At 50.2% G+C, this 22,351-nt stretch overlaps 1 protein-coding gene and 1 non-coding gene across 2 annotated transcripts; both read right to left on the bottom strand.

Annotated features, from left to right (window-relative positions):
* Positions 1-1,115: 1,115 nt before the first annotated feature.
* On the bottom strand, positions 1,116-20,473 carry Ano9 (anoctamin 9). Its single transcript, XM_059249889.1, has 23 exons — positions 20,387-20,473; positions 12,424-12,498; positions 12,090-12,215; positions 11,817-11,962; positions 9,789-9,835; positions 9,632-9,690; positions 9,474-9,547; positions 9,129-9,263; positions 8,924-9,020; positions 8,692-8,752; positions 8,498-8,580; positions 8,299-8,403; positions 8,070-8,222; positions 7,952-7,988; positions 7,663-7,774; positions 3,775-3,832; positions 3,589-3,686; positions 3,350-3,492; positions 3,100-3,252; positions 2,219-2,366; positions 1,526-1,627; positions 1,358-1,451; positions 1,116-1,232 (listed from the first exon to the last, which is right to left on the bottom strand). Exons 1-23 carry the CDS (start codon positions 20,390-20,392, stop codon positions 1,116-1,118), a joined length of 2,229 nt encoding a protein of 742 aa, XP_059105872.1. The 5' UTR covers positions 20,393-20,473.
* On the bottom strand, positions 6,861-6,964 carry LOC131902869 (U6 spliceosomal RNA). Its single transcript, XR_009377149.1, has one exon. It is a non-coding gene; the product is annotated as a U6 spliceosomal RNA (small nuclear RNA).
* Positions 20,474-22,351: the final 1,878 nt, after the last annotated feature.

Below are 22,351 nucleotides of genomic sequence, written 5' to 3'. Positions count from 1 at the left end.
TTTGGGGCAGTGGCCAAACCAGCCCAGCCAGCCCAGCCCGCAATGGGCCATCCAGCCGACCTTCATGGTGTTCTGCCTCTCTAGCCTGAGCTCTTCCATTTCGTCCAGGAAGTCTGTCTTGATCCACACCCCACCCATAACTGACCCTGTGTCTTCTCTTGCCACCCTAAAAATCCAGATATTAGGAAAGGAGAACCTTCTTTATAAGGTGTGCCTCATAGCCGAGGAGATAAAGTAAACCAGAGAAAAGCCAGGTGGTCTGAGGCTACCACAGTTCAGACTTGCCCAACAATGGGCATCCTTCCCTTGTATAGCCCAGGGCAGAAATAATTCCTAGAAACTGGATCTACATAATGAGGCTCAGAAATCAATACACGCAGGTTTATTTTGTTTGTAAAAAGTTTTATTGGTGGTGGGGATCCAGCTAATGGGGGGGGGTGCCAGAAATTAATCTCTGGACCTTCCACCAAGCAGGAGGCCACAGTACGTGATCTGGGGCCCAGAAGCCAGGAGGTCAGTGGAACTTGGGCTAATTTTACTGCAGTGGGATTTTGTGAGCAGCCTGAAATTCTATGGGTACTAAGGTTACTGAAGAGTTTTAAGTCAGGTCTGTGCCACGTTTGAACCCTAGGAAAGTTGGAGCAAACCCCACAGGCACATCTGTGCTACTCATAAATACCCTAAATATACCAGTGACCCCTTACATATACATACATACATACATACATACATACATATATATTGGTTTACATATATACATGGGCTTCCTAGGGTGCTCATATATGCCTACATATATTCAAGACCTCCTATGATCTTCATTCACTGACATATATGTAGACCACCCAGGACCCTACATATGCATGGACCATTTTACAGCCTCCCTCAACACACGGATGGATACATGTTGTCATAGACAGGGGCAAGCTGTAGAGATGGGGACTCCTTCCTTCCTAGTCCAGGCTCCTGGAAATCAGCATTTCTCCACCTGCCCCGGATTGTCTATACGTCTGTGCTCCTAGAACTGAAGCTACAGGGAGAATGAAGTTGGTATGGGTCAGAGGCATGGCCTGTCCCCAGGCACAGACCTGCCCCCAACCAAGTAAGCCACCGCATCCCTACCACATTTTCTCCCGAAGTATCCGGTACTTCTCCTCCAGAACCTTGTTCTTCACTGACTGGGGCACATCGGGCACAAACCATGCAGCGATGAGCTTGATACACAAGGCGACATGCTGGGGGTAAGAGGGAGGAGAAAGGCCCGGCAAAGTCGGCGGCTAAGAAGAACCTTTAGGATTTGGGGGCTGGGAAAGAAAAATGAGAGAGTTGCCCTCACTTGGGCTCTCACAATTCTACCCACCTCAAAGAGGATGACGAAGGCCAGCCGGATGGCCAGAATGAACCAGAATTGCTCAGAGAAATTGTAGTCATGTTCGTTTCGGTAGTCCCGGTACCTGGGGTAGGGAAGTACCTAAAGTCAGGAACCAGGAGTTTAGAGGGCATTACGGGGAAGTAAGAGGTTCCAAACCTGCATGTGGTCACATTTTCTTGGCCTTCCATCCTGCCGTGGTCCTGGAAATCCTTGGTGTAGAAGACAGACAAGCTGTGGTTGACATAGCCCTTGAGGCAGCTGGGGAGAGAGAAGTGTGGGACTCTCGGGACCCGAGGCTCCTCCTGAGAACTCACGTGCATCTAGGGGGCAGGAGGGGGAGGGCATGCCTTGGAAGGCCTCCTCCATTTCCCTTCATGAGAAAAGGCCTGCTGTCCAAGCACAAGGCCACGCTTGGGAGGGGTGAAAGAGGCTGAGAGGCCACCAACTGTCTACCCTACCAGGCTGGATGAATGCTCCTAGGGCTGACCCAAAGACCCCCAGTCTGCAGGTGCAGAGGGAGCTAGACATATTTGTTCTCTGCCTTCCCACGCCAGAAGCAAGACAGAGGTGTATAACTTTGTGGGAAAAGCCATTTAGGTACTGCCTGCTCATCACCAAGTGGGCCTGGTACTTCTCTCCCCACCAAGGGTTCATTCGTTATTCCTGGGGTCCAGCCAAGGCACGTAGGTCATATACACAGTTCAGGGAAGAGCCAAGTCCCAGCCTCAGTGCAGTCCCAGCTACCACTGGCAGCACCCACATATACCCAGGAGAGCCCCAGGTCTGGACTCCAAGGGCTTAACTGGAAGGGCCAGTCTCTCAGGGGAGCTTGACAGTTTAATGCCTTACTCTTCTGTGAAGTTCTTGTTCTGCCAGCACGGGCCATAACGGTACTTGTAGACCACTCTGGGAATGAACTCAGAGGTGAAGGCGATGACCATCCCGTTGGCAATGACTGCCAGCACTCCAATGGTCTCCAGTACCTGCAGCCAGGTCCCTGAACCACAGCAGTACAGTGAGTGAAGCAGCCAGTCCTGATCTTTGGTAGTCTCCCATCCTAAAAGCTTAGAGCCTGATTGGTCAAGGAACCCTGTGACATCTCTGTTCATGCCTCATTGTAGCTATGTGGGCCAAATTATCTACAAGGAACCCCCCCAGCTAAGACAGACATAGTATGGCTGCACGCTCTTCTCCTTGACGTGAGCAGGGAAGGACTCAGGTTTCCCCATCCCCATTCTTCCGGGAACTCTTCAACGGGTTGTTTATCTCCTGGACCCCACCCAAGTGAGGATTCCTAAACCTGGGCCCGAGCCTGGGGTTCTTCCTAATGTTTCTCCAACATCTAGCAGCTAAACCCTCTGTTTCCCTGACACCTGTCATCCTCACTAGGGAAAGTCAGGATGACTGAGGGCTTGTGCTCTCTGTTCCCTCCCATGTGATCAGACTCAGGCTTTTCCATTTGGAGAGTCCCCTTGGAGGTTGCAAGACCTTCAGCCACACGCTGGAGGCTCACGGGAGGACCTTGTCAGGTGTACTCTAGCCTGCCTTTTTCTAGGGACTGAGCCCATGAGGCTTAGTCTCCATATCTGGAACAAGAGGGAAGGGCCCCAGCCATTACAAGTTGCTTCAAGGTGGCCTGGCATGGGCAGGTGAAAAACCTAGGGTTGGAGGTTGCTCTTCCCAGTGCCCTGGCTTCTTTCCTCCACTGTACAATTTGTTTGCCCTCTGACCTATGTCCTTAGCCTTTCGAGGAACCAGGCGCCGCTGTAGTCTGACCATCTTGATGGCGTCCAGGCGGATCTCCACAAGGTTGCTGAAGAGTGCCAATAGCGGTGCCAGAGGGAAGGCAGCCACAAAGATGGTGGTGAAGCCATACTGGATCACTGCGGGGTGGAAATGTCACCCTGGGTCCAGGACAGCCACCCACTTTTCACCCCGCGTACCCACCCCATCTGCTCAGTCCACTGGAGCTTCACACACTCATCTCCATGAATTCGTCAAACAGGCTGAAGGTGTTGACTGGATTCATGCGGTAGTTACGCTGCCACTCCTCCAGATCTGGGTCCCTGGACTCACGACCATGTTCATGAGCCCGCATTAAGCGGCATTTCAGGGCCAACCACCTGTGGGCACCAAGAATGTGTGGAACATACAGGAAGACTGCAGGGCAGGGGGGACAGCACTGTGGGCACTGGGGTGGGGTAGGAAGAGGTCCTCACGGGCGCAGATACTCGATGCAATTGCTCAGGGTTTGCTTGAGTCCCATGATGATGGCCATCTGGATGAACAGGTCCGTCATGCAGCCACTGAGATGGCACTGTGGGGCCAGTGTGAAGGTCAGGGATGGAGCTCCAGGGAGGAGAGGGGCTCAAGAACTAGGCAGTGGGGTCTTAGGACAGACTGACCTCCTCTAGCTTCCACAGCCCAGCCAGGCGCGTGGACTTCCCAGGGTGACCATTGATCCTAGGCAGAAAATCAAGGCCTGTGAGGAAGTTGAATAGCACCCTGACGCTTGGGACCACGGGAAGGTAGAGTAACTGTAGTGGTTTGAATGAGAACGCCCTCCCCCTACAGGCTCATGTATTTGAATACTTCATCCTCAGGATATGAGATGGTTTGGGAAGGATTAGGAGGTATGGCTTTGTTGGAAGAAGTAAGTCACTGGGGTTGGGCTTTGAAGTTTCAAAAGACTCATGCAGGGGAGGGGGAAAACATAATCAAAATATATTTTATGAAAAAGTTGTTTTGTTTTGTTTTTTTTCTGGCCCAGCGGTGGTGGCACACACTTTTAATCCCATCACTTGGGAGCCAGGGCCAGGCAAATCTCTGTGAGTTCGAGGCCAGCCTGGTCTACAGAAGGAGTTCCTGGACAGCCAGGGCAACACAGAGAAACCCTGTCTCAAAAAGCCAATAAATAAATAAATAAATTTTTTTCAATTAAAAAGACAAAATAAAACACGTGATTCCTAGTACTCTCTCTCTCTGCCTCAAGGCTATATAGATCAAGATGTCAGCTCTCAACTGTTCCTTCACTTCACCATCACAGATTCCAACCCTCTGAAACTAAGCCAAATTAAGTACTTTCTTTTATTAACTATCTTGGTTATAGTGTTTTATCACAGTAAAAGAAAAGTAACTAAGACAGGAGATGGTACCAGGGAGTGGGCTATTGCTGAAAGATCTGACTATGTTGTTTTTGGAGAAATGTGGAAGACTTTGGGACTTTGGACTAGATAAATGGCCGAATGCTGTAGGCAGAGCTTAATGGGCCTTCCTAGAAGCTTAGAAGACAGTGCTGAGAGCCATGTGAACTATGGAGGCCTCACAAAAGAATAACATGAGCAACTTGGCTAGAGACAATTCTTGAGATATTTGGGCAGGGTGTTGGGGTGGGGTGAGGTAGTGGTGGGGGTGGCTGCCTTCTGCCCTAGGTTTAAGAATTTGCCTGAGGCTAAATTGGAAAATATTGAACTATTTTCTTTGGTGGAAGAGATTTCAAGACAGCCTAATATTGATTCTGTCGTGTGGTTATCAGTAATCACTCTTATGCAGGTCTACAATGAAAAGGAGAAAGCAGATGAAAGAGAAATACAAAATATTCAGTTTAAAGAAAAAAAGAGTACCAGGAAATTTAATGTTGGATTCTATACTGTGCTGAAAGAGATAAGGGGATTCAAAAAGGCCTGATCCAAAATGGGATAAAGGAAGGGGGGCACTCAGAGCAAGACCACACCCAGCTAAGCTTCCAGCTTGTGGAAAGAAAAGGCCCAAAGAATTTTCTGCTTTTAAAAAGCAACAATCAGCCAGGCACTGACAGCACATGCCTTTAATCCCAGCACTCCGGAGGCAGAGGCAGGTGGATCTCTGAATTCAAGACCAGCCTGGTCTACTGAGCAGGGGGAAAAAAAAGATAAAGAAAGGAAGAAAACCAAACTACTGGGATATAGGACTTGAGAAAATATCAGTAGTAGCTAGGGTTAATGGCAGAGGCCTGTAATCCTAACACTCAGCACACTGAAGCTAGAAGATTAAAGATGGTGAAACCTTGTTGAGAGAGAGAGAGAGAGAGAGAGAGAGAGAGAGAGAGAGAGAGAGAGAGGAAATAACGAGAATAAAATGAAATTCACAAGAAATCTGCAGGACCTATGTGAAGACAGCTACATCCTGCTAGAGTCTGATATGAAGACAGCTATACTCTGCTAAAGAGCATAAAGACTAAAGAGCATAAAGACTAAAGAGCATAAAGACTTGAATAGAAAAGAAAAACTGTTCTTTACTGAGAGGGCTGGGGCTTGACCTGGTACAGCAGGATGACAGGGACAAAACGCTGGGAATGATCTCCAAGGACAGGGCAGGTTAAGGGACTCCCATGTCTTTGAACACACTAGGAGATTTAGTGGTTGTGTCGGGGGGGGGGGGGGGGGGTTGGTCAGAAGCTTGTGATTATTGGTAATATTTAAATACCTTATAAAATTTAAGCATGTATACAAAGCAGCAATTATTTTCATCAGAGAAAACAGAAAGGCAAACATTGACTGCACCAAAAGTGGTTCATTCAAACCAGGAAGGTGAGGCGATATTCATGTGGCTTCTTCATGAAGCACAGCACCCCACAAAAGGTGTGTAGAATATGGGACACTTGGCAGAGACACCTGGATGTTTCCATGCAAAAAGTAAGTCTGGTTGCTGACATGGCAAAACCGCCTAGCCAGTGGGTGTCTGTGTGCAGATAGATATACATGTACAAACAAGAAGACCCACCAGACTGAGCTGGGTCACCTCTGGGGCCTAGGGTCACAAAAGGTGTTGCTCTATATTGAGTTTCTAAGTATTCTGGGCAGGGACTAATTTTTAAGCTGGAAGAACAGATCTGATCAGGCAGCGGCAGTGCATGTCTTTAGTTCCAGCACTCAGGGAGGCAGAGGCAGGTGTATCTCTCTGAGTTCAAGGCCAGCCTGGTCTAGAGAGTGAGTTCTAGGACAGCCAGAGCACACAGAGAAACCCTGTCTCAAAAAAAATGAAAAGAAGAAGAAGAAGAAGAAGAAGAAGAGGAGGAGGAGGAGGAGGAGGAGGAGGAGGAGGAGGAGGAGGAGGAAGAGGAGGAAGAGGAGGAGGAGGAGGAGGAGGAGGAGGAGGAGGAGGAGGAGGAGGAGGAGGAGATCTGACTGTTGATTACGCTGTGGCGCTGCTCCTCATGGCTGGCCGCCGCCCACAGCGGCCATGCCGGCGGCGGCGGAGGAGAGTGATGGTTGGAAGAATCACAGCCATGGTTACCTTTTTAGAGCTTTATTGAGAGAGAGGGGGAGAGAGAGGGAGAGAGGGAGAGAGAGAGAGAGAGAAAAGAGAAGAAGGAGGTCCAGATGGAAGGAAGGAGTGGAAAGGAAAGAAAGAGACACACAGAGGGCCCACCCGCTTTTTAGGCTGGGACGCCGTCGTAAGCTGATGACGTAACTAAGGACAGAATCCTTACACTGACCACTTTTTTTTTTTTTTTAATATGAAACACTTCACAAATTTGAATGTTGTCGTTGTGTAGGGGCCATGCTAATCTTCTCTGTATTGTTCCAATTTTGGCTGCTGAAATGAGCACTTTTTTTTTTTTTTTAAATTCAGGGTCTTATGTAGCCCATGCTGACTGAAAAGTCACTCTCCTGCCTCCTTGAGTCCTGAAATTACAGGAGTACGCCACCACATCCAGCTTATGTGGTGCTAGAGGTCAAAGGTAGGGCTTCATTCATGCTACACAGGCACTCCAACTGAGGTACATCCCCAGCCTCAAGATCTGGCCACTTTTATTTTTCATATTTATTTATTTACTTAGTTTTTTGAGACAGACTCTCTCTACTTAGCCTTGGCTGTCCTGGAGCTTGATATAGAGACCAGGCTGGTCAGATTCACAGAGTTACACCTGCTTCTGCCCCCCACCTTCCCACCCCCATCCCTACCCCACCTTACCCCCACCATCACCACCAGTGTTGGGATTAAAGGTGTGTGATTAAGATCTGGCCACTTTTAAAAGCAAGAAAGAGCCGGGCGGTGGTGGTGCACGCCTTTAATCCCAGCACTTGGGAGGCAGAGCCAGGTGGATCTCTGTGAGTTCGAGGCCAGCCTGGGCTACCAAGTGAGTTCCAGGGGAGGCGCAAAACTACACAGAGAAACCCTGCCTCGAAAAACCAACAAAACAAAACAAAACAAAAGCAAGAAAGAGCCAGGAGGGCTGAGGCTGAAGGAGCTGGGGGCTGGGGTGGAGGGCAGGCATATGGGACTGGGGAGGCGGGTAGGTGGGGGCTTACCTGCCCAGAATGAAGGCAATGTAGATGAGAGAGGAGAAGTGGGCGAAAAACTGCAGGGTGAAAAACTTGACGGTGAACTTGCTCTCTCGCTCTGAAAAGGTCCTGGGATCCTCTGGAATGAGACATGGCCATCCTGTCTTTCCCTAGACCAACAGGACAGCATGACCTACACCTCTCAAGTGAGAGTCCCAGAAGAGCAGGAAGCCCCCACCCCATGTCTGATCACAGCTCCACGACTCTCAGCCCTGAGTCCTCCCCAGCTCCCAGAGAGAGGCTGGCCTCTGCTCACCAAAGTTACAAAGCTTCTGGGCTACCCATTTGTTGACCTGAGGGAAGAAGGAACCAAGTGGGATTTACCTAGAACTTCAGTCGAGCCCCCCAGGGCCTCCCCTGCCCGACCTCTCTACCTTAGTCATGATGACTATGATTACATAGTGTACCACGGCCCCGGTCACCACCACGACAGTGGTCACCTGCTGCTCCAGGAAGCTGCTGAAGAGAGCAGCGGCCAGCACACGGTAGACAACCAGCACATGGGCCATGCCAATCATGAAACAGATCTGCAAAGGGTTGGGGGTGGCCATGAAGGGTAGGGACAGCTGGGTCTCCAGCCCTTGCCACAGTTCCCAGCAGTACCATGAACACGGACAGGATCAGAATGATAGTGCTGTTCAGGTAGGAATGATGATGTGTTCTCAGCTTGTAGTCCGGATAGTTAATGAGCTCAAGGGCCATCTCTTCCTAGGAAGGTCACCAGACACACCTCAGATACAGTGGTATGGGCCACACGGGCCACTGGAAACAAGCAACCATGTTGCCGCTGGCCCCGTCTTACCTCTTCCTCGTCCCATCCATACAAGTCCCAGTGCAGGACCACGCGGGCACGCTGCCGCTTCCAGATCTCCAGAAACACTGTGGCTGCAGTGAGCATTGGGAGCTGTCACAGCACCCCTGGGGTGAGCCAGGGTGGCTGAAAAGCTAAGGTTGGCTGTCCCCAGGGCCCTCCAGGAATGCCCAGCAGCAACTCACCCCACAGAGCCATGAAGATGGCAAACAAAACAGTACCCTCGTTGTCGAAGAGATGAGTGAGCTGAGGAGAGGAGCACAAGGCTCATGCTGGACCTCCTACCCATGTCCCCTAGCGGGGAAGGAAAAGCCCGGCCCGTCAGGGCATTCAAGTGCCTTGTCTTCCCCACTTCTAGATGGACATACTGTGCCAACCCTTTCATAAGCCCTGAAAAGACTCCAGTAGGCATCAAACCTTCGCAAAAGTGCACATTTCTGAGAGCGGCTGGTATCTGCGACTGTGGTCGCCAAGGGGGCACATGAAGATGTCCTTGGCCGCACAGATCTCTTTGCTGTGAGTACAGAGACAAGAGCAGTGATTCTCAGGTGCAGGGTCCACCCAGGCTCCCACCTCCATTCCTGGCCCACAAAGAGACTGCAGGCCTCAAGCCCTGACCCACCTGATCTGGCTGGAATCAAACAGGGCAAAGCCGCTCAGGAAGATGACGAGGCCCACCAAAGCAGCAGGCACGAGCATGTAGGTGTACCAGCCAAGCCAGGCGAAATACAGAGCCACCTTCTCGCCAAAGTAGTTCCTGTGGGAAAGCTTCCCCATCAAGGCCACCCTCCCCAGTGGCCTCAGTACCTAGTAGGGTATGGGCATATGAGGAGAGGGTAGGAGGAGGAGGGTACTGCTAGCATCAGGGTGAGTGGGGACTGTATGTGTCACTTAGGACTGGATGTGCTGGTGATTTGAGCACAGATGTGTCTATGGCCCACAGGTGAGCTGCTTGGTGTGGTATTACCTAATATCATCAATCGGCTGTTTCCGGAACATGTTTCTCCATCGGGCCCATTTTCTCTTCAAGTCTTTTACTCCCTGTGTCACGGGAGTCAAATGAGAGCTTGGCTGCCTACCTCAGGTTCCCACCCTTAGGTCCATTCTGAACTTGTCACCCCTCACCTCGTGCAGAGGAAACATGGTCTCAAAAACCCCATCCTTCACCAGGTCCTCGAAGGTCTCTAGGGGTTACAGGGAGCCTCAGTCAGAGAGCAATGGAGGGTAGGAGAATCCAGCCCACAGCAGCACCCTCCTAGGCCACCTGTCCATCTGTGCTCACCACCAGGTTTCATCTTGTTGTTCACGACAAAGCTCACAATTCGGATTCTGAAACCCAAGAATCTAAGGATCAGAATGGCCCCATGATGGCCCAGTGGACCTTGCCTGTTAAAGCCCTGTTCTCCACACACCCGGCCCTCTCTGTTCTAGAAAAGACATCCCACCAATACTGACCAGAACCCAGAGTCCATAAATCACCCTGAAAGCCTGCTCGGGTCAGGTTTGCTGGGCCTGCAGGATGGGGTCCTGTCCTTACTCTCAGGTTTCCACAGCTCTCCCAGGTTCGGGGTCAAGAGCCCCCATCTCTGACCACACTTGCCTGCACATGCTGAGTGTTAATGTGCACAAATCCTCTTACTTGGTTATGAATCATTCTGCTTATGTGGAAACTGAGGTTCCGAGGCTAGGGTACCTTGCCTAAGGCCACACAGGCATTTTTTCAGATGTTAGGGTACCTTGCCCAAGGCCACACAGGCATTTGTTCAGATGTTAGGGTACCTTGCCCAAGGCCACACAGGCATTTTTTCAGATGTTAGGGTACCTTGCCCAAGGCCACACAGGCATTTGTAGAGCCATATTCAGACACATCTTAAGTGTCTGAGACACAGTCACCGTATGAACACATGGAAATCACCCCGTCCGCCCCTGTGACTCTTTCTTTGTCCCCACCAAGGTGTCTCTACTCTTCTGATTTCCCCTCAGTCCTCCCCAGTACCAAAAAACTCTGTGTTCACAGGACTCTGTTGCCTGGTACCTAATCCTCTGACTGCCCTTTGCCAGGGTCAACTAGCCAGGTCCCAGATAGCTCTGGCTGGATGTGGGTAGGTGACAAAGAAGGACCAGGAAGGGGTGCATGAATCACCTAGAGGAGCAGGTGACTGGAGACACAGGGGGCTGTCCCTGTCAGATAGCTAGGACCAGATGTCCAGAGAGGATCTTGAGCTGATGAGGAAGGGATCTATGGGAGATGAAGACCTCAGAATCCAGAAGGGGTGTCTGCTCATTTCACTGCTGACTTTGATTCAAGAAAAACCATGACAAGGAGTTCTCACAGGATGTCAAGAAGTGAGCTGTTGTTGTGGAATATTATTTTAACTGGGCAAAGATGTGTTAATTCGTTTATGCTGCACAATATTACTTTAATTGTGTAAAGGTGTGTTACATGTGTTTAGGCTGCATTTGTTTAACGATGTAAGGAAGTGTGTTTAATTATGTAACGATGTGTTGGTATTTCACCTTGCCCGCCTAAGGCACCTGATCGGTCTAATAAAGAGCTGAACAGCCAACAGCTAGACAGAGAAAGGAATAGGTGGGGCTGCTGGGCAAAGAGAATAAATAGGAGGAGAAATCTAGGTGTGGGGGAGAAGAACAAGAGGAAGAAGAGAGGAGAGAACAAGGGAGACACCCGGGACCAGAAGCCAGGGGGCCGCCAGCCAGCCAGCCAGCCAGGAGAAGCAGTGAAAGTAAGATATACAGAAGGGATGAAAGGTAAAAAGCCGCCAGGCGGTGGTGGCGCATGCCTTTAATCCCAGCACTCGGGAGGCAGAGGCAGGCGGATCTCTGTGAGTTCGAGGCCAGCCTGGTCTCCAAAGCGAGTTTCAGGAAAGGCGCAAAGCTACACAAAGAAACCCTGTCTCGAAAAACCAAAAAAAAAAAAAAAAGAAAGATAAAAAAAGCCATGAGACAAAGGATAGATAAAGAGAAACAGGTTAATTTAAGTTAAAAGACCTAGCCAGAAACGAGCCTGAGCTAGACCGAGCATTCAAAACTAATGATAAGTCTCCATGTCATGATTCAGAAGCTGGTTGGTGGCCTAAAAGAAAAAGCCTGGTACAAGCTGTCATTATTACTATCACAAAATGAGAACTGGGGCACAGAGCCTTGCTCAAAGAGTGGGATCTGATCCCCTGTGACATCCACAATAAGACTGTATAGAGCTGTATTGTCCTACCTCAGGTGGAATGTGGCCCTTGTTCTGCCTGGACAAGAGCAAGGGTTCTCTTGCTCTGGACTCTGGATACATCCTCACCTTGTGGTAGCTGGGATGCAGTTCATCTTGTTCAGTTTGGCTCTGGGGCCAGGATCTTCAGGCTTCATGAGAAGAGTCCGGTACAGGTCAAAGATCCCACTGTCAGCTCGGATCCCAAAGAACACCTTCTTCCGGTCCTTTATCATCTTGGGAGTCACAGGGGAACCAACTCATCCACAGCCACTATCCTGTCCCCTGTTCCTGGGGCATGTGACAAGGCATGCCCCATGACTCTCGGGCCCATGACTTGGCCCCTGATGCAAACTAGCCCACCTTGAACTGGAAGCCTTTGCTCTCAAGCGTCTCCAGGAACTGCTGTTGCCTCTGAACCTGCTTCTGGATTTTCTGGGTCTGGAGATCAGCCACCAGGACACAGTCCCACTGATGAGAGGCCTCAAGCTGGAGGAAGAAGACGCAGGGTAGAAACAGAACACTGGATACAGATAGGAGGAAATGTAGACGTGGACACAGGATGGGAAAAGGTGTGGGGCAGGAACCCAGCATAGGACATGGCTATGGGAGGAGGTGTAGGACCATAACCAAGCACAGGATACACAGTAGGCAAGGGGTTGGTGGGATCAAGCCTGGGAGGCCTGATCAGACTCACCTTACAAGTACCCATTTCCATCAGGGGCAAGTTGTCCCCATCTGACCCCACCAAGATCTGGAGGCTCTCATCACCCTGGGGAACAGAGAAAAATGGGGAGATGAGCATGTAAGCCCCTCACAAGCCTCCTCCTCCATGCTCTAAGCAGGCACACAGGCACACAAAGAAGCAAGACTCCCCACTCTGCACCAAGCTAGTTGGGAAATAGGTAATTCCTGGTGGAGGAGAAGCTGAGGATGTCACAAGGTAAGGCAGCAGAAGGTGACAACAGAGCCAGCATGGTCTGTGTGGAAACACCAAGAGGCTCCTTCAGGGCTTTCCTTTTTTTTTTTTTTTTTTTTTTTGGTTTTTCCAGACAGGGTTCCTCTGTGTAGTTTTTGTGCCTGTCCTGGATCTCACTCTGTAGACCAGGCTGGCCTCGAACTCACAGAGTGCTGGGATTAAAGGCGTGCACCACCACCGCCCGGCTCCTTCAGGGCTTTAAGGAAAGTCAGACAGCCCCATTCCTCCATGACAGGCAGACAGTGGCTCACAGGGGTGTCACTGAAAGGAGTCCCAGTGAGCACCTGATGGGTGAAGAGATGGCAACTTCAGGAGAATCAGGGAGGGGCAGTCAGAGGGCTAGAAGACCCGGGCTGCACACATTTTAAGAGTCTGAAGATGCCAAAGTCACTTGTGTGCTGGTGGTGGGTCACACAAACTTGGAAACATTTTGCACTGGGTTCTTAATTAGGCAGTACTAGGGCCTGTGGCCTGACCACCCTTGAGGACGCCGACAAGAACTTCAAGGCAGGCATATTCCCCACCGCTGAGAACCACTAGTGGAATCTGGAAGACTTGAGTTTTTTCTGACTTGTTCACTACTAGACCACAGTGATGATCCCAGATCTTCTGGGAGATGGGCTTACATTTCCCCCCATTCTGGGCTAGGTTCAGTGCCTAGAGAAAGCTGTGAGCACGGGAAACACAATGGGCACCAGTATTACCCCAATCCACATGAGGACGGTGTGGCTGCCCCTTGTATCCCTGGGAGTCAGGAATGCACAGCAGGAGGTGGAGGTGAGTGTAGGTCCTGCTGCCTGAAGCCTATCAGCCATCCCGCCCTAAGTCCTCAGAGAAGTTCAGAGGGTCATGGGAAGAGTGTCCGTCCAGGAGTCATGTCACCAAGACAAGGGCAAGATGTGTCTTAAGGGGAAGCTAAGAAGATGGTGACTAAAAGCTACACTGAATCCTGAGTGACAAGAAGAGATACAAGGGTGTGTGGCTGCAAGTGCTGGGCAGCACAGGTGTGTCCTGAGACTTAGTCAGGGGAAGCTAATGGAGGGCTGGGGGACACCAGAATGACCTTCTAGTTCTATTACTAACCAAAATCTCAAACAAGCTTGTTTTTAAGAAAACAAACCTTAGGAATCTGCATCTAGCATGATATCCTTTTTTAAAAACGTGCATAGAATAGGTATTTTGCCTGCATTTTGCCGGCTAAGTCTGTATACCACTTGTCTGCCTGGTGCCCATGGAAACCAGAAGAGGGCATCAGACCTGCTGGAATTGGGGAGGTAACACAGAAGGACCAGAGGAGTTACAGATTTTAATGAGCCACCACGTGGGTGTCTGGAATTGAACCAGGGTCCTCAGGAAGAGCAGCCAGTGCTCTTAACCGCCATTTCTCTAGTCCCTAGCATGATACACTTTTTTATAAATTTTTTTTTCACTTTTTTATAAAATGAAAGAAAGTAGCATTAAAGCTCTGCTTTTTAACTTTTTATTTATTTTGTGTGTGTGGGTGTTCGGCCTGCATGTATGTCTGTGCACTGTGTTTGACCTTTGTGCCCACAGAAGCCAAAAGAGGTGTCAGGTCCCCTGGAACTGGAGTTACTGTGGGGGTGCTGGGAATCAAACTCAGATCCTCTGGAAGAGCAGCCAGTGCTCTTAACCACTGAGCCACCTCTCCACTCTAACCTGCTTTTTTTCTTCTTTCTTTCTTCCTTCCTTCCTTCTTTCCTTCCTTCCTTCCTTCCTTTCTTTCTTTCTTTCTTTCTTTCTTTCTTTCTTTCTTTCTTTCTTTCTTTCTTTTTTTCCAGACAGGGTCTCACTTTGTAGCCCTGGCTAGCCTGGAATTCACAATGTAGACCAGGCTGTCCTCAAATTCAGAGACCCATCTGCCTCTGCCTACACAGTTCTGAGATTAAAAGTGCATACCACTACACCTGACCCCATTTTGTTTTGTACATTTTTTTTTATATTCTTTATTTTGTATTGTACAAATGTTTTTCTTTCAGGCATGTGTGTTTGCCATGTGTGTGCCTGGTCCCAGTGGAGGTAAAAAGAGGGTATCAGATCTTCTGGAACAGGAATTACAGGCAGTTGTGGGCCACTGTGTGAGTGCTGAGAATTAAACCCATGTCCTCTGCAATTTTGTTTTAGTTTTTGAAACAGAGTTTCATACAGCCCAGATTGATTTAACTTCACTATGTAGCCCAAATGACCTTGAACTGCTAATCCTCATGCCTCTATGTCCCCAGCCCTGGAACTGCTGGCAGACACTACCAAAGCCTCATTTGTGTGGTACTAAGGATTGAACCCAGGGTTTCATGTGTGCTATGTGGGCTTTCTATTGATTGAGCTGCATACCCAATCCAGTACGTTTATTTTTGAGTTTTTGACCCAGGCCGTGTATCCCAGGCCTCAAATTGCCTAGGAGGGAGGATGACCTTGAATTTTCAATCATCCTGCCTCTACCTTCTGAGTGCTGGGATTACAGACACTGAGTTTTTGTTGGTTTGTTTTTCTTAAATAGGGTTTTAATATGAATCCCAGGCTGCTCTCAAGTTTTTCATCTTTCTGCCACAGCCTCACAAGTAAAGTGGTACATTTTTAGGAATATTCACAGTTGGAATAAAACTATACCACCATCTGGGTGGTGGTAGCGCACACCTTCGATCCCAGCACACGAGAGGCAGAGGCACGAAGATCTCTGTGAGTTTGAGGCCAGCCTGGTCTACAGAGTGAGTTCCAGGACAGCCAGGGCTACACAGAAAAACCCTGTCTCCAGAAAAATAAAACAAACAAACAAAAAACTACACTACCAAGGGAGGGGGCAGAGTCAGGGCAGTGGGTGCTGTGGTCTCTGTCTCCATGGGTGCTGAGTCCCGGGGTTCTCGAGACTTCATTTACTCTCGACAAACAAGGTGCCCGAGGACTGAAGGTAAGTGGCAGTCAGGGCTTCTTTCCGGAGGGTGTGGGCTATGGGAAGCAGGGAGAAAGACCTGGGGAGGTGGGGCTGCCGGGCAGGGTGCAGCAGGTTGCGCTTTCCCAAACCTGATGGAGTAAAGGCCGAGGGAGGGGTTGAATGGGCAGCTGCACTGGCTAAGGAGACAGCATTTGGCAGATGCTGAGGATGCCAGTTTTGTAATGCATTATGTGTAACGCATGCTCTGTGCACATGGGTGACACAGTCCTGTCCACGTCCCTAAGAGCAACACACAGGGGTTGATGGAGGGACTTCAGAGGGACTCCAGAGTGACAAGGACCTGTGGCTCCAGTGTCCCAGAAGCAGGTACACTTAGGTACCCTCTAGGCACCTGAGCCAAATGAAGCTGTTTCTCTGGCTGTCCAGCAGGTTGGGAGACTCTTCTCCTATCCCATGGCCCAGATCCCGAGTCTTGCTTATCCTGTTACCAGTTCCAAATGCCCATCCTCAGTGGCCTCTGCCTCTATCCCCACACTACATCTTACCATCCCTGAAGTCACTCCAATGCCAGGTCTGGCTCCTGCTTCCCCTGCCCAAACACATTCCTCCCACCTCCTCCAGAGAGTCTCACCATACTGCTCCAACAGGCCAGCTCAAGAGCTGCCAGGTAAAATACAGGCCACCCAGTCATGTAGGAATTTCAGATAGCCAAACAGGCTTTGGGATGGGCATGGTGGCACAAGCCAGCAATTTGGAGGGTTGTGGTGAGTTTGTGGCCAGCCTGATCTACATAGTAAGGCCTTGTCCCAAAGCAAAACAAAATGAAGGGGTTTTGTTTGTTTGTAAGTATAAGTATATCCCAATGTTGCCTGGGTATACTTATACTGAGGGGGGGGGAGAAGTTGTTTATCTGAAATTCTGAAATTTAACCTGAGGTTCTTTGTTTTATTTGTCTGTTTTGCTGCTGAATCCACCCCCTGCTGTATTCCCGTGAGTGCACAGACACACACTCGCACATACCCAAGGAGCTTCTGGTTGAGGATGGGCTGGTGTTGCCCCTGCCCGAATCTCCGTCGAGCTGCTGGAGGGGGTACAGGCCTCAGACCTTCATCTCCCTGTCTGGTGTACATCCTGTGTCCTATACTTCCCTGTTCCCCTGGGCTCCCAGGGGAGCACTTCTGTGTGCTCCCACCCTCCCTGCTCTGACAACATTCCCCAGACTCTTGGGCTTTCCTGGACTTCCCATCCTCTGCCCACAGACACCTGCACCCGGTCTTGTGGGCAGTGACGGAAACTTCTCCAGGAGAGAAACCCTACACCTAGAGCTGTAAGACAGGTGAGCACCAATGTCTCAACTTGGGAAGAAGGTGACATCGCAACCACAGGATAGATAGCCAGGGGACCCTTATGTCCCCAGCACCCAGCCTAGTAATCCACCCACCATGAAAGCTCAGCAAGTGTCACGTGGGATGAATTGGTGAGTGAAATGTGTTTGACTTCGGACCTGAGCAGACGTCCTCTCATGCCTTCCCTTCCCATAAACCACAATCAATCAGTGTGGGACCAAAGCATTAAAACGTGTGGAACAAATTAGAATGGAGATAAGACCTAGGAGAGAACCAGGAACCTGTGGGACTTTGGAATCCAAACTGAGAGGGATCCTAGGAAGAGGAGACTGTCCACAAAGTATACATTTGAAGGCTGGGCTAAGAGGCTGTCTCTAGTCAGCCCAAAAATTAGACTAGAAAGCCCCTTCCCACTAGAGATGTGTGCAGCTTTGGAACAATTACCTGGAGCCTCATGGGGCTGGGGACGTCACTTCAGCCAGTGTAGGTAGGCTGAAGCCACTCTGGGCAGGACCACTATTTAAATATACATGGTAAAGCAATATACACATAGCTAGGGGGCTGCACCAGCTTTTAGCTGCCACCATAGCACAGGGACAGTGGCCAATCTATCAGCTAGGCCAGAGCTCCCCTAGCTAGCCCTGGTTCGTCCATTCCTAACCCACAGCAAGACAGGTCTGGCCACTAAGTTCTACATTCATGCATGCTGGGCTTACCAACCCATCCACAGCCACAGCACCCAGATTTCAAGGTCAGGTGGTCCAGGGCCAGTGTGTACAGGGCCACACCTTGTTGTTCCTCAATGATGATACCCAGTGTTGCCCTTGGGTCGTTCATGGTAGGACCAGCTAGTGAAGCTATCTCAATCTCCAGCCAAGCAGCTTTCTCAGTGTTCCCAAAATATTCAAAGCTTCTGGGTCATAATCCATTGGGTGCCACCTCCAAGAAGCTGTGTGTGGGCTTCTGAAACTCAAAGATACCCAAGGTAGGGACAGGGCTGTCCCCACACACTCAGCTGGGGCCTTGGACCTTCAGTTCCAATCTTGCCATACATAGCCAGCCTAAGATTCAAGCTCAGGCAGACAGATACTCTGGCTCTGATGTGATCAGCCTTCTAAGAAATTCAATTTTCTCACCTATAGAATTTAAGGATATCACCTCCACAACAAAGAAACCTAACAGTATACACGGACAGGAAAAGAGTGAAAAAAATCATGTGCCCAGGCAGGCACTTAGGTTCCTGCCACTTTCCCCAGTTCTTCCCACCCCAAATCCTACAGGCCATACACAGTGGGCTGGGGCTCAGGGTTCAGGGCTCAGCTAGGGCCCCTAGCTCCTTATTATGTCCTCCAGTGAGTGGGACACCATAGCACCTAAGGAATCCTCCCTTTGGGGGATCAAGAATGCAGGGAGCTAGAGCTGGGCAGTCCTGCTCCCTACTGTCCATCTCCTCTCCATCCTCCTGGTCAGTGCAGGCAGAAGGGACAGCTGTGCATACAGCTGCCATCCGTCTCCAAAGCAAGCCTGACCTGTGGGTACACAGTACACATACTGACTGCATCCCAGCCACACACAAAAGACATGTGGACCTCACTCCCCACCCCATTCGTGGCCCACCTTGCCCTAAGGTCATGTTTACCTCCCTTGCTAGTTCTCTGAGGCCTACCACACTCTTCAGTTTCATTAGTCACAGGGGGATCCACCTGCTCCACCACAGTGTACAACATAGAGGCCACCTCTGCTGCCCAGGGCTCTGTTTTCCTAAACCTACTGCCTTCTGGGCACCATCTCTGCTTCCTCTGCCTCCTAGGAACTCCCAAGGCTTCTGTCTCTCTCTCTCCATCTTTCCTTGAGTGGTCTGTCTTCCATTGGTCCATCCTTTTGTGTGCCTGCCCATCTGCCCATCCCTAGACGCTAAACAGGCAATTCATTCTGTGTTCTCAGTGCTAAGTCCTGGAGGGTAGTGCACGGTGTGGGTGCACATAGGGACTGAAGTCATGTCTGCCTGGTGGGAGAGATGGTCCCAGTCTTTACCTCATCAGGCAAGAGATAAGCAAGAGGAGAAAAGGGGTTGGAGCAGCATTTCTAGGAGAGGGAAATGTATGTGGATTAGTTCTGAGAGGCAGGTTGCACTTGGAATTTTTACTCAGTTCTCGGCCCTTCAGAGACTCAGTCCTTACCATCTCAGAAGACTCAATAGCTATTGCTCTCAAGAACTCAGTCCTGGACCAGTGAGATAGCTCAGCAGGTAAAGACACCTGCCAACAAAGCCTCGTGTTGATCCCTAGGACCACATGGTCAAAGGAAAGAACCGACTCCAAAGAGTTGTCCTCTGACCAGCCACATGCATGTCCTGAATGGACTCAGTCCTCAGCACCCCTGGCAACTTGGTAGTCACTACTCCTGGTGACAGTCCTCAGCACTTCAACTTTGCAGGAGTATAAAGGGCAAGGACAGGGCCACCAGGCGAGGCTAAAAGTTCACAGAAGCCAGATCAAGGAAGGTTTCCTGGACTTCAACAAAAACAATGGAGAGCCATGGCAGAAATTTAAACCATGGAGGGCAGGCGCAGATCCAACCAGGAGCTGGGACCACCAAGTCCTCTGAGTGCCTAAAGGCTCATGCTCTCTCTTTCTATCACCAGTTTGGAAAAGAGGGGCAAGGGGGCTTTGGGGCCAGGCTAAGGGGTGTCTATGTGCTGGCTTGAGCAGTCAGCTCCCAGAACTGGGTTCTGGAAAGCCCAGTGAGAGTACTGAGTAACAGCAGAGGGAGCAGCCACCCACACAGCCCACACCGGGAGGCCTGGTGCCTGAGTGGGAAGTTGGTTTCACTCTCCACCTCGCCCTTCCCTCCTCCCTGGGGATGCCAGTGCTGGCCTCTGCCACAGGTGAGCTTTTTGGTTAACAAGAGGAGAAATAATGCTTTCTAAAAAGTTACCCCCCCCACACACACATATGCACAGACACACACACACACACACACACACACACACACACACACACACATTTCACCTTCTGCTCTACACCTGCTTCAATTCAGCATTAGAGCTGGCCTCTGCCTGGAGCAGGATCCAGAGAGCGTGGCACATAGCTGCCCAGGCCAATCTATCGTAGTGCCCATAGTCCCTCCCCCTCAGTGCAAGTTGCAGGTCTGGGAATTCCACCACAGCATCTCTGTCCTCACCTTGCTCAGACAACTCTGGCAGAAAACCCTAAGTCGCACACTCGTAGGAGCCCAGTTCTGGGGTCTCCAGAATGCCAAGATAGGGCTACAAGGCTACTTCATGCCCTATATATAGGTCCTGATCCAAGTCAAGCCACATTCCCCCTGGATGGCAGGTTGTTGGGAACTGCCTGCCATCAAACCTTCCAGGAAAGGGTGGCAGTGGTGGGGGCGGAAGGCATGTCCCTTTAGAACCCAGGCTCACCTGCATGCTGGTGGCTGGTCCCTGAGTCGATGTGGGGCTCTGGATGCTGGTGCTGGCAGGTGTGAGGGTGGCGGCCAGGCGGCCGGCTGTTACCTGACTTCCGTGTGTGATTTGCCCCGCCCTCTCCTCTGATAGCTTGCCCCAGTGTGCTGAGGCGGAGCCAGGAGAAGCCCGCCAAGAAAATCCCTTCCAGTGTCCAGCAATTCCAATACCTTCCTTTTAGGGGTGAGGGTGGAGCAAGAGGGCAGAAGAGCACTGGAGCTCTCTCCTGGGTTCCCTATTATCCTCCCTGCGAGGTGCATTGACGAGAGAAAGAGGCGAGGGGATGGCGAGACAGACCCCAAAGGAACTGTCTTCTCACACCTGGGCGCCTGAAGCCTTGAAGTCTTGGGTGATCCTGAAATCCCGAGCTCTGCTGTGCAGCCTGCACTGAGGCAGCTGTTGGAGAAGGCTATGGGGCAACCACCATGTGGGAGCACGCTGAGGATGCTGAAGCTGGCAGGGGGTGGATGGCCTCCATCAGAGAACATAGGACACTGACTACAAATGCCATTACACACATGACAGGGGCCACAGCTGAAAACCAATGTGAAGCTGAGGATACAGGGACAAGGCTGATACTCAGGACAGGATCTCTCTGAAGGTATCACAGGGTGGCTGGCAGCCAGGAAGCACCCAATGTCACCTGATCAACACTGTGTCACCGTGTATTACTCTCCTACAGTTCAGGCACTGAGTTGATGTATACTTGCTCCGGTTTCTTGGAAGAGTGGCATGCCCTTACTTCTGCTTAGGGGCAGTAGCAGGCTCCAGGACTGCATTGTGGTTGGTCAAAGAGAAAATAGAAAACAGAGGAAGGAAAGTGAGAGGGAGAGAGAGCAAACTGTGTAACTGTGTCTTAGTCACTGTTCTATGGCTGTGAAGAGACACCATGACCAAGGCAACTCTTAGAAAAGAAAGCATTTATATGGGGCTGGCTTACAGTCTCGGAGGTTTAGTCCATTGTCATCATGGCAGGGAGCCTGGCACTGGTACAGTAGCTGAGAAGTACATCTTGATCCCAAGGCAGAAAGAGAGAGAGAACCCCCAGAGACATGCTTCCTTCAACAAGGCCGCACCTAATCCTGCTAATCCTATCAAAGAGCCCCAATCCCTGGTGGTTAAACATTCAAATATATGAGCCTTTCCTATTCAAACCACCACACTGTGTAAGCAACGAAGTCAACCCAGGACATACTGGTATATGGGCAACAAATGGAAATGGTAGTGGCTTAAACACATTTCTGGATGTTCTTTCCTAAAAAGGAAGTCCAGAGATGGACAGTGAGGACTAACATGTTCAATCCATAATCATCAAGGGCCCAGATTTTCTTTACTGTGGTTTGCCACTGTAAAACACTTGGTCTTTATTCCCTTTGTTAGATTTTTTTTTTTTTTGAGACAGTGTTTCTCTGTGTGGCTTTGGAGCCTTTCCTGGAACTCACTCTGTAATCCAGGCTGGCCTCGAACTCACAGAGATCCGCCTGGCTCTGCCTCCCGAGTGCTGGGATTAAAGGCATGTGCCACCGCCACCTGGCCAAGGAGCATAAGTTTTAGTGGGTGAAATAAACTATGTTTACTCAGATTTTTTCCTGTTATTGAACATCTAGATGGTTTACAATCCTGGACACAAAAGGCATATCTCTCTATATATCTTCTTTATTTTGAATTTTTCCCTCTCCGAACAGTCATAGGAAGCAAGGTTAATGGGCATGACCAGAAACAGTTCTGAGGCTGTTATCAGTCTTGGGGATCGATGTCTCGAAAGATTGGTTCAACTTCTCTCCAGATCGGGGTGCTGAGAAAGGCTCTGGCTGTACTCACTCCCCTGAACGTGGGCCCTTCTATGAGGCAGGTAAGGCTAGAGTAAGAGCTGTCTCTAAGAAATAAACAAAATTGTGCTTTAGGGCTGGATTTTAAGTCAAC

Source organism: Peromyscus eremicus, chromosome 1, assembly GCF_949786415.1.
Source record: "Peromyscus eremicus chromosome 1, PerEre_H2_v1, whole genome shotgun sequence".
In the NCBI taxonomy this organism is placed as follows: Eukaryota; Metazoa; Chordata; class Mammalia; order Rodentia; family Cricetidae; genus Peromyscus; species Peromyscus eremicus.
Note: the sequence above shows the minus strand (reverse complement) of the source record. Positions and strands in the feature narration are given on the sequence as shown.